The sequence below is a fragment of the Eurosta solidaginis genome, chromosome 2, assembly GCF_040869045.1.
Source record: "Eurosta solidaginis isolate ZX-2024a chromosome 2, ASM4086904v1, whole genome shotgun sequence".
NCBI lineage: Eukaryota > Metazoa > Arthropoda > Insecta > Diptera > Tephritidae > Eurosta > Eurosta solidaginis.
Genome location: NC_090320.1, coordinates 117,722,912 through 117,740,067, shown reverse-complemented (window position 1 = coordinate 117,740,067; position 17,156 = coordinate 117,722,912). Strand labels below are relative to the sequence as shown.

Below are 17,156 nucleotides of genomic sequence, written 5' to 3'. Positions count from 1 at the left end.
TCTATTACGCTATTTATAAAGAACCTATTTAGACCATATGCCAGCTCAGTTTCATTTTCTACCATCATACCATCTATTATCGCCTTTTTAATCCCTTGTTGTTGTTGTTGTTGTTGTAGCGATAAGGTTGCTCCCCGAAGGCTTTGGGGAGTGTTATCGATGTGATGGTCCTTTGCCGGATACAAATCCGGTACGCTCCGGTACCATAGCACCATTAAGGTGCTAGCCCGACCATCTCGGGAACGATTTATGTGGCCACATTAAACCTTCAGGCCATTCACTCCCTCCCTACCCCCAAGTTCCATGAGGAGCTTGGGGTCGCCAGAGCCTCGTCTGTTAGTGAAACAGGATTCGCCGCGGATAGGTGAGGTTGACAATTGGGTTTGGAGAAGCTATATATTGCGCTGGCAACCTAAAAGGGTGCGCTACACAGCCCTTTGAATCTGGTATTTTAGTCGCCTCTTACGACAGGCATACCTACCGCGGGTATATTCTGATCCCCTAACCCGCTTCCCTTCGTTATCTCTCGTTAAGCAAACCGCTTGCTTAAGATGTTTCCACATTTCTTTGCCGTTATTTTCATTCATTTCCACTTTATTTTCCATATATTTAACTTTCTTTATTTTTATTAGCTTTTTGTAGATATGATTTATATTTTTATATTCGTTCCAATCACCTGTTTGTATCGCAAGCTTATAATTATTATATTTGCATTTATTCATTTGCGCCAATTCTGTCGTACCATTTATTCATTAGCTTGATATGAACTTCTTTTTCATACGTTAAACTTTCGATAGCTTGCATTATTATGTTGTTCACTAATTCGACTTTCTCATCAATTAGTAGGTTTTCATTTATGTTGAAGTTACATGATCTCAGGATGCTTATTAAGATTTCACTATTATATTTATCCCAAGCTGTGATTTTCTTGGTCATTCTCATCTGGTATGATTTAGACGTTTTAATATTGAACATTATTGTTTCGTGATCTGAAATTTTGTATGCAGGCAAATTATTGCACTGAATTTCATCTGAATTTGAATATAATAAATCAATTTTAGATGCACTTGCATCTGTAATTCGAGTATTAAATTCTACTTTTTGGGTCATACCCATCACAGAAAATATCTCATTCAATTTTGTACTATATGTTGATATGTAGTTCATGTTTATATTAAAATCCCCGATTAGTATATTACATTTACTTCTTTCAAATTTATCGATTAATATTTCATTTAGGTACTCGATAAACGCTGCATCACTTGTGCTTGGCGAATGATACAGAACCCATATTTGCCACTTTTTATCCACCTTTTTCAATTTTATTATAATGCACCATAAGTTCATATTGACACTAGCATTATAAATTACATTTATCTCCACTGTCCTATGAACATACACTAGTACTCCTCCTGTATGCCTGCTGTGCGAGTCGGATCTAACCATATTATACGATGCTATTTCTAATTCGTTGTCTTCAACATCTTTCGTTGTACACGTTTCCGAACATAATATGATACTTGGTGTATGTACTTCAGCCAACACTTCCAATTCACATTTGTTTGATACTATGCTGTTAATATTCAAGTATATGCACTTAAGTTCATTGTGTCTAGTCTGCAGTCTTTCTTTGTATCGAATTTTCTTCAGCGGTATCTCATTGGATTGTGGCGGGCTTATCAGTGCGTCGGGTGTTCGCTGCTAGTATCCTAGCCTTTGTTTTTTTGCATTCAAGTGCTTTAGGTAGACTGGGCACTGTCTGCTATTGCACGAGTGATTGACATCTAGCCCTAGATTTAACTTCTCATTGCCCTTTATGCAGTTTATACACTTGTTTGCTGGTTGTTCATTACATTCAATGGTCTTATGCTTACCCAAGCATTTGGTACAAACTTCCTCGTTTTTGCATTCAGTCGCCTTGTGATTGTGTCCTCTGCATTTGAAACACGTTGTCACATCAACGTCATCGTAAACTTTGCATCTTTCCCATCCTACGTTGAGCTTATCCAATTTTAGAGCATTAGTAAACATTTCCTCGTCCACCTCCAATATTGCGTTGTAATAGTTTTTGTTGCTAGTTTTAACATTATATTGCTTAATAATTTTTATTTCACCCTGTTCTAGGCATTTGTTTTGCTTTTTTAGACACTCGATCAGGTCATCTCTATTCTTTTCGAACTGCATGCCTGTTATAAATAATTTTGGTTTATAGTCACGTGGTATCTTTATTTCATATTCATCACTTATTTTTTTATCCATAATTTGTTTAATCTTATTTCTTTCACCTTCATTAATACTATCGATCACCATAATACCATTATGGCCCGCTTTAATGTCTGGTATCTTTAGCTCGTTAGGGTTAATTTTATTATTTAGATCTTGCCTTGTTCTTTCACTAGTTTGTTTTGCCTTCGGTTTAACAATAATAGGAGCCCGTTTCTTAAGCTCTGGAACGGCCCTAGCTGTGTTTTTATTTTCACCCGTTCTTAGAATATTTGCATATGTTTGTTGTGGTATCCCGTCGTTTTTCTCCTTTACTATTGTTTTTATTTCACTACAAAATTTCTCATTCTCCCTCCCCACTACTTCAGCTTGATTTTTTATTTTCTCTGCTATGCGGGAGTTTCTTAATTTCAGCTGCATTTTTAATTTACATTTCTTGATGCATTTTTAAGGTCGCCAAACATTCATTGTATTTTTCCTCCATTGTTTTCATTAACGCCCGCATCTCTTTTCGGTTGGTTTTTAAAGCTTCTTCAAATTCGTTTTAGTATTCTTTTAAATATACACTGTTCCTATTAACACTCTCTTGCATGTCTCGCAATACCAGATCAATATTATGTATGTACGTAATACACTCTTCGCAAATAAAATTCACCATTGGATGTGTTCCTATTACAGTAGCTTTATAGCTATCCAAGCCGGAACATTTTGCTGCCGAGTGGTATACTTTCGCACACACACCCACACATCTAATTCCCGTCTCCCCGCGAATTGCAAGTTTCAGACATATTGCCTTTGCTATCGTTTTCACTATGCCGTTTTCGTTTTGTGTTAATTTGTAATTATATATGCATATGTATGCGTTTCTATTCGCTAGACTTGAGTCACTTTCTCTCCGGTATACAATTATTAAATATTTATATGGTATTTCACTAGGTTTTGAATCGTTATTGATATTAGATTTTGTTAAATTAAAAGTGAACTGATCTGCTTACAGAGTCTCTATCTCACATATTTGTCACTTTTAATAATTGTTCAAAGGGTTTCACCATTTTGCAAACAAAATTCAACGAGCGATCTTAAACACGTCCCGTCCTCTCGACTTCTAGACTTCTCGATTCCTTCGTAGTAGAGTTGGTAGCAATGCTGAGCATCAGCCCCTGCCCCCGTCTTCTCCCCCCTCTTTTCCGGCAGCAATCGTGCAGGTCAGGGAAACAGACTCTTAGTCCCTACCTCCGTTTGCACCGTCTGCCAGCACAGAATATATAGGTTTGCGACATCCGCCCAATGCAGCTCCTGCCTTTTGTGGTGCCACTTTCCTAGATGTTCTGGTCTCCGCGACGGCAACCCCCCGACGGGTTTCATCGCGCCATGTTGCCAGGTCGCAAACCCAAATCATCGGGGTACCCCAATGCTTGCCCAAGGACGCCCAGTCCCAGGGCCACAACAGCAATTGCGTCCTGGCCTTCCACAACCCAGGCGTAGTCACCCGTCACTTACCCCTAGAGTGGCGGCGTCTCCCCTTATGCACTTCAGAATTCTGCAGTTAAACTGTAATGGACTAACTGGGAAGATTACGGAGATAGTCGATTTCATGAAGCGACACAACATCCGCATTGCTGCGATTCAAGAGACTAAACTCACAGCAAGATCTGCATTGCAGACCTGCTCTGGGTATAATGTCCACAGGAAAGACCGCGAGAGCGGAAATGGAGACGGCCTCGCGTTTATCATACACCACTCTGTGCAATATTATATATTTGATCCTGGCATCGACCGCAGGGACAATGTCATAGAACATCAAGGCCTATCTCTCCGGTCAGGCGATGCAAACCTGCCACCTGTTGCCCAGTGGATACCACCCTAATATCAGGGCCTTACTCACTGGCAACAATCGCATTATCTTAGGCGATTTCAATGCCCATCATGATCTATGGCATTCAAACTTGCGGGCGGACAGTAGGGGCGAGATGTTGGCGGATCAAATAGAAGAAACGACGTTCTGCACAATAAACGGAGACGCCGCCACACGTATGGTAGGAAGCTATCACAGCTCGCCAGATATCTCAATCGTGAGCGCAGAACTCGTAAACTGCGTCAACTGGCAGCCGATGGTAACATTGGCATCCGACCACCTGCCCATACTTATTTCGTCGAGCGTACCGCCGACTTCATCGTCACTGAAAAACGCTCTTTCATAAACTTCAAAAAAGGAAAGTGGGAAGAATATAAATCCTTTACAGACAACCGATTTGCTGCCCTCCCTATCCCGACTGATGCCCGCCAAGGGGAGCGTGCCTTCCGTAAGGTCATTGAATCCTCCTCGGCACGTTTCATTCCCGCCGGGAGAATTCCCGAAATTCGGCCCACTCCCCGGCGGAGGCCGCAAACTTAGCGAGAGAACGTGACCTTATAAGGCAGCTTGATCCAGGCGACCCCCACATAAGGAATATAAACCAACGCATCAGATTGCTTGTGGATGACCACAAGCGGGCGAAATGGGAGGAGCACCTAAGAGGTTGTAACCTCTCTACCGGTGTGGGTAAACTTTGGTCCACCGTAAAGTCCCTATCGAATCCGACTAAGCACAAAGACAAAGTTTCCATCGCCTTGGCGACAAAGTGCTGTCGGATGCGGAAAAATGCGCGAGCGCTTTCTGCCGACAATATATAATGCATCCTACGGTCGACAAAGATAGACGGAGAGCCAATAGACACGCACATAAACACAAATTCAGCGCGTCACCAATCACCATCACCGCTAAAGAGGTTGAGGACGCCATTGGTCGTGCTAAACCATCCAAAGCAGTGGGCCCAGACGGCATAGCCATGCCGATGCTTAAAAGCCTAGGGAAAGAGGGTTTCAAATATTTAGCGCGTGTCTTCATCCTCTTTCCACCTTTGTCATACCCGAGAAATGGAAAATGGCCAGGGTGGTTCCGCTACTAAAGCCTGGGAAACCAGCTAACATAGGTGAGTCGTATCGTCCGATATCTCTCCTATCGCCAGTGGCAAAGACGCTTGAAGCCATTTTGCTCCCTTATTTCCAAGCAAATTTGCAGCTAGCCCCTCATCAGCATGGCTTCAGAAAACTCCATAGCACTACCACCGCGCTAAAGGCCATTAGCACCCAGGTAAATTGCGGTTTAAATCAATACCACCACCATAGAACAGTATTCGTAGCGCTAGACCTATCAAAAGCTTTTGATACGGTCAACCATGGCTCGTTACTGCAAGACCTGGAAGGGTCTACCCTTCCCCCATGTCTTAAAAGGTGGACCGCAAATTATCTGGGTGGTCGGCAGGCATCGGTGCAATTTAGAAACGAAACATCAAAACCAAGGAGAATTAAACAAGGGGTGCCGCAGGGTGGTGTCCTATCCCCACTTTTGTTTAATTTCTACATATCTAAGCTACCTTCACCACCGGAAGGAGTCACAATCGTTTCCTACGCCGATGACTGCATAATAATGGCCACAGGCCCAGGCCCATAGATCGATGCGCTATGCAATAAAATAAACGGCTACCTCCCTGATCTCTCCAGTTTATTCGCCCGCGAAACCTGGCATTATCACCGACTAAATCTTCCGCGACCTTATTTACAACATGGACGTCCCAAATGTCGACCATTTTGATTATACACGTCGATGGCACTACGCTACCGACTGTCCTACACCCCAAAATCTTGGGTGTGACGTTTTGATCAGGATCTACATTTTGGTGAGCACGCAGCCGCAATTGTTCCGAGAATTCAGAGCCGTAACAAAATCCTCAAATCCCTCGCTAGCAGTACCTGGGGAAAAGATAAAGAAACGCTCATGACTACATACAAAGCAATTAGCCAGCCGATTACGTGCTACGCGTCACCCATATGGTCGCCAAGCCTAAAAATTACCCACTGGAAGAAACTACAGGCCTGCCAAAATACTGATCTCAGAATCGCCACGGGCTGTCTTATTCATATTCATATTCATATTCATATTTATTGAGTCAATGGCAGAAACCTTACTGACTAGATTTACAAGTTTGCAAATTAACTTAAAACTAAGCAACTAAAATTAATTAATTCAAGGATGAGATAAATTTTCTCGATAGTAAGACTCAATCCGTAACTTAAACAAAGGCCTGGACATTGCAAAGTCAAGATTTAGTATTCTGGAAATTTTACTAAACTCTTCGAGACCTCTTGTGAGAGGGGCAAAGCTAAGGTAATTGGTTCTCAGAACTTCACCGTAGAATATATTATGAGAGCGTAGAGATCTATTAGGAACTAGAAAATTTAACTGCTCCAACAGAGCTGAGCAATCAATAGTACCAGAGATAATATCGTAAATAAACATTAAATGTTGTACTGAGCGTCTGACATGCAGTGGCATAACATTTATAAGCATGAACCTGTTTATATAAGGTGGTAGGGGATTAACAAAATGAAGGGGTAGGAGGGCGAATCGAATGAATTTACGTTGAACCCTTTCAATTCTAGCAGAGTATGTGCTGTAAATGGGATTCCATGTGATAGAGGCGTACTCTAATTTAGATCGCACTAATGAATTATACAATATACTCCTAGTGTATGGGTCCTTAAAATCCTTCGCATAACGCCGTAAAAAAGCTAAATTAGCATACGCTTTTGGTATAAGATAGTTAACATGGTTAACGAAAGTGAACGAAGAGTCGAAAATGACACCAAGATCACGAAATTCTTTGACCGAGGCAAGATATGTATTAGCGATATAGTATGTTGACGTAAGCGCACTTGTAGATCTAGAAAACGTTATATGCCAACATTTGCTACTGTTAAGTCTCAGATGATTATTAAAAGCCCACATGTTAAGAGCATCCAAATCTCTCTGTAGGAGCAATGCATCAGATACAGTGGTGATACGCCTAAACAGTTTTAAATCATCAGCATAAAGTAAATAATTTGAATGCTTTAAATATAAGCCGACGTCATTAATGAAGATAACAAATAAGATTGCACCGAGAATACTACCTTGTGGCACCCCAGAGGTTGCCAAGAACTCATACGACCTCATATTCTCGATTTCAACAAATAAAATTCGGTTTGTCAGGTATGACTTTAACCATGACAGAAAAGCTGAATGGAAACCAATGTACTTAAGTTTCTGAAGAAGTATCTTGTGGGACACTGTATCAAACGCCTTAGAGAAATATGTATATATAGTATCAACTTGATACCCATCCTTAAAAGCAGAAACACAGTATTGCGAAAAAACAACTAAGTTTATCACTGCTGAACGACACGCAACAAACCCATGCTGACATGGATCGATTATTCCTTTAATAGCAAAAGCCAACTTCTCCTTTACTACTTTCTCAAACAATTTTGAACAGGTTGATAGTTTAGAGATTGGCCTGTAGTTTGCTACCTCGCTCTTATTTCCAGACTTGAAGATTGGAGTAATAGAAGCCAATTTCCATCGATCAATGAAAACGCCAGTGAACAAAGACACATTAAAGATATGGCACAACGGCACGCATAGCGAACTACTACATTTTTTAACCAAAAAAGAAGACAGCCCATCAATATCTTTTTTTAAAGAAGATTGTAGGGACGAGATGCCAATAATAATATCTGATTCCGATACCAATAATGAGCCAAAGTCCAAGGAATTAGCTGTATCAGAACCAACCCTAACATCAGAAATATTAGAGTCAACAACAAAATTAGATTTGAAAAAATCAGCAAAAAGGTTCACTGTTTCCACTAAACTGTTTGAACTAATGCCATTAAAATTGACAGAGGTTGGAATATTGGAGCAACCTTTTTTTGTACGGACAAAGTTCCAAAAGGCCTTGGGATTTTGCTTTAACTCTTCTTCGAAACGGGAGATGTATTTATTATATAAAAACTTATCAAGCACATTGAACTGATTCATGTATAATAAATATCGATCTCTAAATGAAAAGTCGTTGGTTGCTTTGTACAACTTAAAATACTTATTTCTAAGATTTTTAAGCTTTTTTAACCTGGTATTGTACCAGGGTAATTTATGTATTTTGCTTCGAAGAAGGGGAGATTTCTACTAAATATATCAGATAACTGCACCAGAAAAATTTCAAAGCATTCAGAGGCATTTTTAGCACAGAAAATAGACTTCCAGTCAATTTCAGCAATAGTCGAATTGAGTGCATCAAAATTTGCATCTTTGAAATTGTAGGAGGGAGTATTTTGAGTGGTATTGTTGGTAGGTACAAGTTCAATGAATTTTAATAATAAAGATAAGGGTACGTGATGCATGTCCGATTTGCAGATAGGAAATTGACACTCAGATAAGTGAGAAATTAAATTTTCATCGACAAAAATAAGATCCAGTGTGTTATTTAGCTGGTTCACAAATGAATTAATCTGAACAAAGTTGGCACTAAAAAGAGTATCTAAAAAATATATTTCATGTTGATGATTGACATTCATAGGTTGCTGTTGTTGTTGTTGTTGTAGCGATAAGGTTGCTCCCCGAAGGCTTTGGGGAGTGTTATCGATGTGATGGTCCTTTGCCGGATACAGATCAGGTACGCTCCGGTACCACAGCACCATTAAGGTGCTGGCCCGACCATCTCGGGAACGATTTATGTGGCCACATTAAACCTTCAGGCCATCCCCTCCCTCCCCAACCCCAAGTTCCATAAGGAGCTTAGGGTCGCCAGAGCCTCGTCTGTTATTGAAACAGGATTCGCCACGGATAGGTGAGGTTGACAATTGGGTTTGGAGAAGCTATATGTTGCGCTGGCAACCTGCAGGGTTGCGCTACACAGCCCCTTGAATCTGGTATTTTAGTCGCCTCTTACGACAGGCATACCTACCGCGGGTATATTCTGACCCCCCCCCCCCCCCCCCCCCCCCCTAACCCGCTGGGGGAGACATTCATAGGTGTTAATAGATTGTCATTTAGCAATTTTGGGTGATTTTAATATGAACAGGGTTGTTTGGTCAAAATTGCTAGATTGTCATTTAGCAATTTTGACCAAACAACCCTGTTCATATTAAAATCACCCAAAACGCAAAAATTACTGTTTACATTTTTTTCGTAAACTTCAAAAATATTCACATGCGCGCAGTACAGAGACTCATTACTACAAGGCGGAATATACGAAACACAAATAAACAGCTTTCCAAACAGCCCACAAATAGAGACCCAGAACACCATCTGCATAATGAGACGAGAATAGTCCCCATCACGGAGGAATTGAGATGCTGACCAAACAGTTCCTGTTGAATACCCAGAAACCTGGGCATCCCAACAGACATCTGATTGATGAACCAGCACCGCCTAGTGTCTTAAGGAGTCATCTCCGTAAGCATTTTGAGGAAATACGGCACCTGAGAACCCAGCCGTATGAAGTGAAAAAACAAGCAGGTCCTTGGTGAACTCCATAAACAGGCGTCGGACCTTTATGCCGGGAATTGCCCGGTGAATCCAGTACTTAAAGAAAATTATCCAAAACTCGCGGAAGAGGAACGCATACTCCCCAGGGAAACGCGTGTCACTCTTGGTCAACTTCGTTCTGGATACTGTAACAGGTTAAATTCTTACCTATCCAGAATAAACCCCGACATACAAAATGTATGCCCCGCTTGCAATGTGTCCCCACATGACACCAACCATCTCTTTAATTGTAACAATGCAACCTGAAGAACTTAGACCCATAAATACCCTGCCAAGTGATGCTAAAATTCTCGAAGTCGTTGTTAAGAATCAGTTGGTGAATCATCTTGAAGTAAATAATATATTAGTCTACCAACAGTCAGGATTTAGGAAAAAACACTCCTGTGAGACAGCGCTGAACTTGGTGATATCTGATTGGAAAGAAGAGCTAAACAACAAAAAAGTAGTGGTTTCAGTTTTCCTTGACCTCAAAAGAGCTTTTGAAACGGTGGATAGAGAGATATTAATAAAAAAAATGCAGCGGATTGGCATAACTGATATTGAACTTAAATGGTTCCGCAACTATTTGAAGCAGAGAAAGCAGAAAACAGTTATAAATGCTGTGACGTCGGATGAATTAGAGGTACCCATAGGGTTACCTCAAGGCTCAGTATTGGCACCTATATTATTTCTTATATACATAAATGACATAGTCAATGCTATCGAAGGTTGTGAAATTAGACTTTTTGCGGATGATGCATTAATTATGATAAGTGAAAATAATATTAATACTGCACTCGCCAAAATGCAACATGAAATAAATAACTTGTATAAATGGTTGTGTGGTAATAGACTGAAACTAAACATAAATAAAACTAAATATATGATAATAACAAGGAGGAATATCAATGAGGAGGATATAGCCGAGCTAAAAATAAATGATGAAATCATACAAAGAGTTAACAGTATAAAATACTTAGGAATAATAATTGATAATAAACTCAAATTTGAAGATCATATAAATTATACAATTAAAAAAGCTGCTAATAAAATAGGAGTGATGCAGAGAACAACGAAATTCATTCAGAAAAAGTACAAAATAATCTTATATAAATCAGTTATAGAACCGCACTTCGTGTACTGCCCGTCCATTCTATTCATAATATCGGATAAAGAAGTAGACAAGCTCCAAAAGCTTCAAAATAGATGCATGAGATTTATTCTTCAGAAACCTAGAGATACACGAACGGCTGACATGTTGAAGACTTTAGACTGGTTAAGTGTGAAACAAAAGATTTTTTTCCACTCCATGAAATTCATATTTAATATTAAACATGGAAATGTACCTGAGTATTTAAATAAAAATATAGCATTAGTTGAGCAAACTCACAACATAAATACGAGGAGCAAACATAATTTCAAATTGCCGTTTTTTAGAACTGAAATTGATCAACAGAACATTTTCTACAAGGGTCTGAAAAGTTACAATGAACTGCCTATGGATATAAAAAGTTGCAACCAAATAACAGTATTTAAAACAAAATTATATGAATATTGTAAAACCTTAGCTATAAGATAAAAAACTGTAATATTTTCAAATTTACGAATTAGGCTTCTGGCCGTAATAAATAAATAATCTAATCTAATCTAATCTAATCTAATCTAATGTGGAACCAACGCTTCTAACACCCCTTTCCTTATGGTCCACCCCTGTTGAAACGGCAAGTTTCCTTGGACTCCCGTTAGAGGATATTGATGACAATTTGTGATCGGTCGCGGCTATTAGGTGGGGCGAGCATTGCTACAACAACAACAACAACCCCAGCGGGTTAGGGGGTCAGAGTATTCCCGCGGTAGGTATGTCTGTCGTAAGAGGAGACTAAAATACCAGATTCAAGGGGCTGTGTAGTGCAACCCTTCAGGTTGCCAGCGCAATATATAGCTTCTCGAAACCCAATTGTCAACCTCACCTATCCTGTTTCACTAACAGACGAGGCTCTGGCGACCCCAAGCTCCTCATAGAACTTGGGGGTGGGGAGGGAGGGAATGGCCTGAAGGTTTAATGTGGCCACATAAATCGTTCCCGAAATGATCGGGCTAGACCCTTAATGGTGCTATGGTACCGGAGCGTACCAGATTTGTATCCGGCAAAAGACCATTACATCGATAACACTCCCCAAAGCCTTCGGGGAGTAACCTTATCGCTACAACAACAACGCGGTTATATTCTAACCCCTAACCCGCTGGGGGTGGGAGGAGCTCGGGGTCGCCAGAGCCTCGGCTGTTAATGAAACAGGATTCGCCACGGATAGGAGGGTTTTGGAGAAGCTATATATTGCGCTGGCAACCTGAAATGGTTGCGCTACACAACCCCTTGAATCTATTTATTATTTTAGTCGCCTTTTACGACAGGCATACCTACCTTGGGTATATTCTAACACCCTAACCTGCTGGGGGCTAACACCCCCTCATTATGGTCCACCCTCTTGAAACAGCAAATTTCCTTGGACTACCTTTATAGGAATTTGACAATTTGAGATTTGGATGGAGCGAAGCCCTGCTACAACAACAACCGCTCCAACAACTACTTTCGCTGGAATTCGGTACTTTCAGCCGATATTTACTGTTGTTGATCGTAATCACTTGCATTCCGACAGCATCAATATAACAAAAAAAATTATATGTGGTGTAAAGAAAATAAGACCAAATAAAAGTTGGAACAGGGGATTGGAAACATACTTTTCAACTACCCATTATAAATTGAGCTGTGCTGATGGGAATCTTCATGCATTCCGACAGCGACATTACTAAACAATGTTGGCGGGTGATTGGATACACGTTATTTCCAACATCTAAATACATGTTTAACTGTGTTGATCAAAGACTAATGCATTCCGGCAGCTTGAAATACCAATATAATTGAAAAATATATGTTCTTAATTTGGTTGCCTTATGCTGGGAAGCACGTCCTTTCCAACCTTCCTTAACAGAGTTGCTCCCAGGCTGGTTCCTTTGTCATGCTAATAAATATGCTGATCGGAATCATATGGCGTTCAGACAGCATATTCAATAGAACTAAGTGATTGTAATAATGAATTGTATTTAGTAGTTTATGTTTTAGGCCTAAACAGCCGTAATAATAAATGAATTAAATTAAATTTTGGTAACGTTTTACAAAACGGTGCACCACCTAATTTTTATCAAAAATTATCAGAGGTGGTATCAAAAGACGCGTCTCGACCTCCGTTTTAAGAATCCGAAATCGGAAATTAAGGTAACGTTTTACAAGACGGTGCACCACCTAATTTTTATCTAAAATTATCAAAGGTGGTATCAAAAGACGCGCCTCGACCTCCGTTTTTAGAATTCAAAAACGAAAATTTAAATTTTTATTTCTGTCAAAAGATATACGCATAACATGGGTCAAATTTTCATGTGGTTGTTTTTTGCCTAAAGATGTTCTACGCGCATTTAGTTTTGATCCCCAAACAGGTGTCGGACCCACCCAGGGTAAATTTTCGTAAGCGCGGCCAAAGGCCGCCAACGCAGAAAGGTGTTCTGTGCAAAAAAAAAAAAAAACTATGGATCGGACCCCATATTTCGGACCCCCTCGGGGTAATTTTACGGTTTTTCGTGAATAAATTTCGAGAGAAATAAAATTTCCATTTCCGCTTTTGGATTCTTAAAACGGAGGTCGAGACGCGCCTTTTGATACCACCTTTTGATAAAAATTTGGTGGTTCACCGTCTTGTAAAACGTTACCTAATTTTTTTCGGTAATAGTCTAGTTGATGGGTCGACTGCTAATACGCTACCAAAAATATCGAGAGGTGTCAAATGACGCGTCCTGATATCAGTATTAATAATCCGAAGGCGGAAAAGTAAAATTTTAACTCATTCAAAAGATACCTATTTACGAAAACCCGATAAACGACCCCCGGGTCCTTGCGAAACCGAGGATGGTATCCATAGAATTTTTATGCAGAACACCTTTCTGCGTTGGCGGCCTACGGCCGCGTTTACAAAAAATTGTAATTCTTTACGACAACATGACACTGCTAATACGCGTCAAAAATTATCGAGAGGTGTCAAAAGACGCGTATTAAACTCGACCCTGGGTGGGTCCAACACAGGTTTGGAGACCAAAACTATATCCGGCCAAAACACTTATGTTCGCAATTTTTTGTGGGTAGACAACATTACAACAACCATATGAATATAGCCAACTTCAACTGCAAATATCTCCGGATAGAGATACAATTTTTCTTTTCCGCCTTCGCAATATTGTTCTCGAGATTAATACAGTGGCTCACAGCTTATTTCGTGCAGCTACAGAACAAAACTGTAGAGCTATATAGAAAGGAAACTAGTGACGGTGTCAAAAAAATTCAAATGCAAAATGCCATTGAAAATGTGTGGTCAATTTTGGAATCGGCTACACGGCAAATGCAGATTAGTAAGATTACCGATTTAAAAAATATTCTTATCGAAGAAAAAAGATACCACCCGAAGCCGCTCAGTCTAGTAATAGTCTAGTTGAGGGGTCGACTGCTAATACGCTACAAAAAATATCGAGTGAGGTGTCAAAAGACGCGTATTAATCTCGAGAACAATAATTCGAAATTGTATCTCTGTCCGGAGATATTTGCAGTTGAAGTTGGCGATTTCCATGTGGTTGTTGTTGTTTGTACCCACAAAAAAAAATTGTGCATCACCGTGGCACGGTAACCACACACCCGGACTTGGCATGGCGTAGCCCAGGGTTATTTTTTAAAAGCGCGGCCGAAGGCCGCCAACTCAGAAAGGTGTTCTGCGCAAAAATACTATGGATCCCACCCCCGGTTTAGGAAGTACCCGCAGGTCTTTTTTCGGTTTTTCGTTAATATCTTTTGAACGCGTTAATATTATTATTTTCCGCCTTCGGATTATTAATACTGATATCAAGACGCGTCGTTTGACACCTCTCTCAATATTTTTGGTAGCGTATTAGCAGTCGCCCCTCAACTAGACTATTACCGCCGCTCAAAAACTAATTGCATCTACTGAAAATCATCTTGAAGATGTCATTTAACAATAAGGTGGTCATACGATGCACTAAACTGAATAATATGTCTTCGGATTATTAATACTGACGCCAAGACGCGTCGTTTGACACCTCTTGATATTTCTGGTAGCGTATTAGCAGTCTACCCCTCAACTAGACTTTTACACAAATTTGTGATTTCTCGATATTTTTGGACGCGTGTTAGCAGGGTCATGTTCTCGTATAGAATTAGGTAATAGTCTAGTTGAGGGGTCGACTGCTAATACGCTACCAAAAATATCGAGAGAGGTGTCAAAAGACGCGTATTAATCTCGAGAAAAATAATCCGAAGGCGGAAAAGAAAAATTTTATCTCTGTCCGGAGATATTTGCAGTTGAAGTTGGCGATTTGCATGTGGTTGTTGTTGTGTTTGTACCCACAAAAAAAATTGTGCATCACCGTGGCGGTAGCCACGGTTATACCACACACCCGGACTTGGCATGGCGTAGCCCAGGGTTATTTTTTATAAGCGCGGCCGAAGGCCGCCAACGCAGAAAGGTGTTCTGCGCAAAAATACTATGGATCCGACCCCCGGTTTCGGAGGTACCCGCGGGTCTTTTTTCGGTTTTTCGTTAATATCTTTTGAACGAGTTAATATTTTTATTTTCCGCCATCGGATTATTAATACTGATGACAATACGCGTCGTTTGACACCTCTCTCGATATTTTTGGTAGCGTATTAGCAGTCGACCCCTCAACTAGACTATTACCTAGAATTACCTTCACATGCAAATGGAACAAATTGAATCATATTGGTCACATTGTTGTTGCATTTCCATGTTAAATCTCTATCCGTATCTGGATAACGTTTCATTGGAATAACACGTTACTATAATGCACATAAGTGTGGATGGAATATGAACTCTCCCACATTTTTAAAATTTTGGAAATCGTGTTACCCCTAATAGAGTTTGCCTTTTTTTATGTTCACTTAAATCTATTAATACTCACTTTTATTAATCTGCGCATAGTTTACCGTAGCAAAATCAGATCCTTAAAGAATATTGAGGGATAGGCCTGGATTTCGAATCGATTCTTAATCGATCTTTTTTTTAGAAATGTAGAATCGATTTTTTTTTAAATCGTTCGATTCTTTAGGCATCGAAACTTTCATCACTAAATTGCTGAAGTTACACCCCCATGATGAATTTTCACCACTATTATGAATTTTCATACGATAGACGATAAACGCTTCCTAGCGTATCGTAAAAAATCAGCTTTCATATTGCGATTTCCACACGCCCGATAGATGTACTATTGTGAATGACAGCAGAGTTTTGTTTATAAATTTTTTGTGAATCTATACGAAACAGATAACAAAACGTAAATACTAATAATTCATTTGTCTTGTACGTAAAAGTGGCAAACGTTTTTAAAAGCTGTTATAATAAAATGGCCCCTATTAGGAGGATTTTTCGATCTTCGAACTTCGCTGGCTTTCGAACATCGAAAATCGAATTAAAAATTGGTATTATGACATCTAATCTCTGTCGAAATTTTCGCTGTGTATCTAATTTTGAAGAATAGAAATTTGTTGTTGACGCTGTATCGAATTAGAAGAAAATTGTTTGAAATGTAAGTTTTTTGTGTTTATCTTCTACTTTTTTGCTACCTAATAGTAATTTCAAACAAAGTTAAATAAAAACAATTTAGTCAATTGAATTTAAGAACCCTACATATAGGTCCAAGGTCGTAAAAACAAAACAACTGCTTGGAAGACCGATTTCATAAATGGGACAAAATTAGTTTATATCAAAACAAACATGGGAGCTATTTAAATAAAAGTAAATATAAAATTATTACATAATTCAAAAGAATCCAACTAAAGCCTCATTCCCAACACTCTGTTGTAACACCCTGGGAAAGAAACCTTAAAGTGGCACAAACCTTCAAAATATTTGGGAAGGATGGCGCAAACTGCCTTCTATTTCTGTTAAGACATACTCATTAATCAATTTTTTTTATTAAACTTATTTTTTTTACTTTTAGTATGTCAAGTACTTACAGTGTAGAGTTCATTTCAAGAAGATTGGAAGCACCTCTCAATTTTCTTCTTTCTGTGTCCTCTATGTGAGTTTCGCCAATTTGTTCATTTGAGTTTATATAAAAGGTAACAGAAGTTGCATAAAACATATTATTATTACAGCTTTTGAAAACTTTTGCCACTTTTACGTACAAGACAAATGAATTGCTAGTATTTATGTTTTGTTTTGCTATCTGTTTCGTATAGATTCACAAAAATTTGTAAACAAAACTCTGCTGTTATTCAAAGTAGTACATCTATCGGGCGTGTGGAAATCAAAATATGAAAGCTGTTTAGGTCAGAACCAAATATTTGTATCTATTTTACACGGCCACCCCAATGCATAATTCATTTAGTTGCACATATGTATTTACATAAATACACTGTCATGTATTGCTAACACGCATGCATACAACCTCATATTGTCACTCACACATATTT

At 39.4% G+C, this 17,156-nt stretch overlaps 1 protein-coding gene across 1 annotated transcript in view; it reads right to left on the bottom strand.

Annotated features, from left to right (window-relative positions):
• LOC137240184 (pescadillo homolog) overlaps positions 1–15,759 on the bottom strand; it is a 274,081-nt gene extending 258,322 nt beyond the window's left edge. The window contains exon 1 of the mRNA XM_067766124.1: positions 15,644–15,759. Coding sequence (XP_067622225.1) covers positions 15,644–15,661 — 18 coding nt within the window. The 5' untranslated portion in view covers positions 15,662–15,759. The remainder of the gene's footprint in view (positions 1–15,643) is intronic.
• Between the last annotated feature and the right edge of the window lie 1,397 nt (positions 15,760–17,156).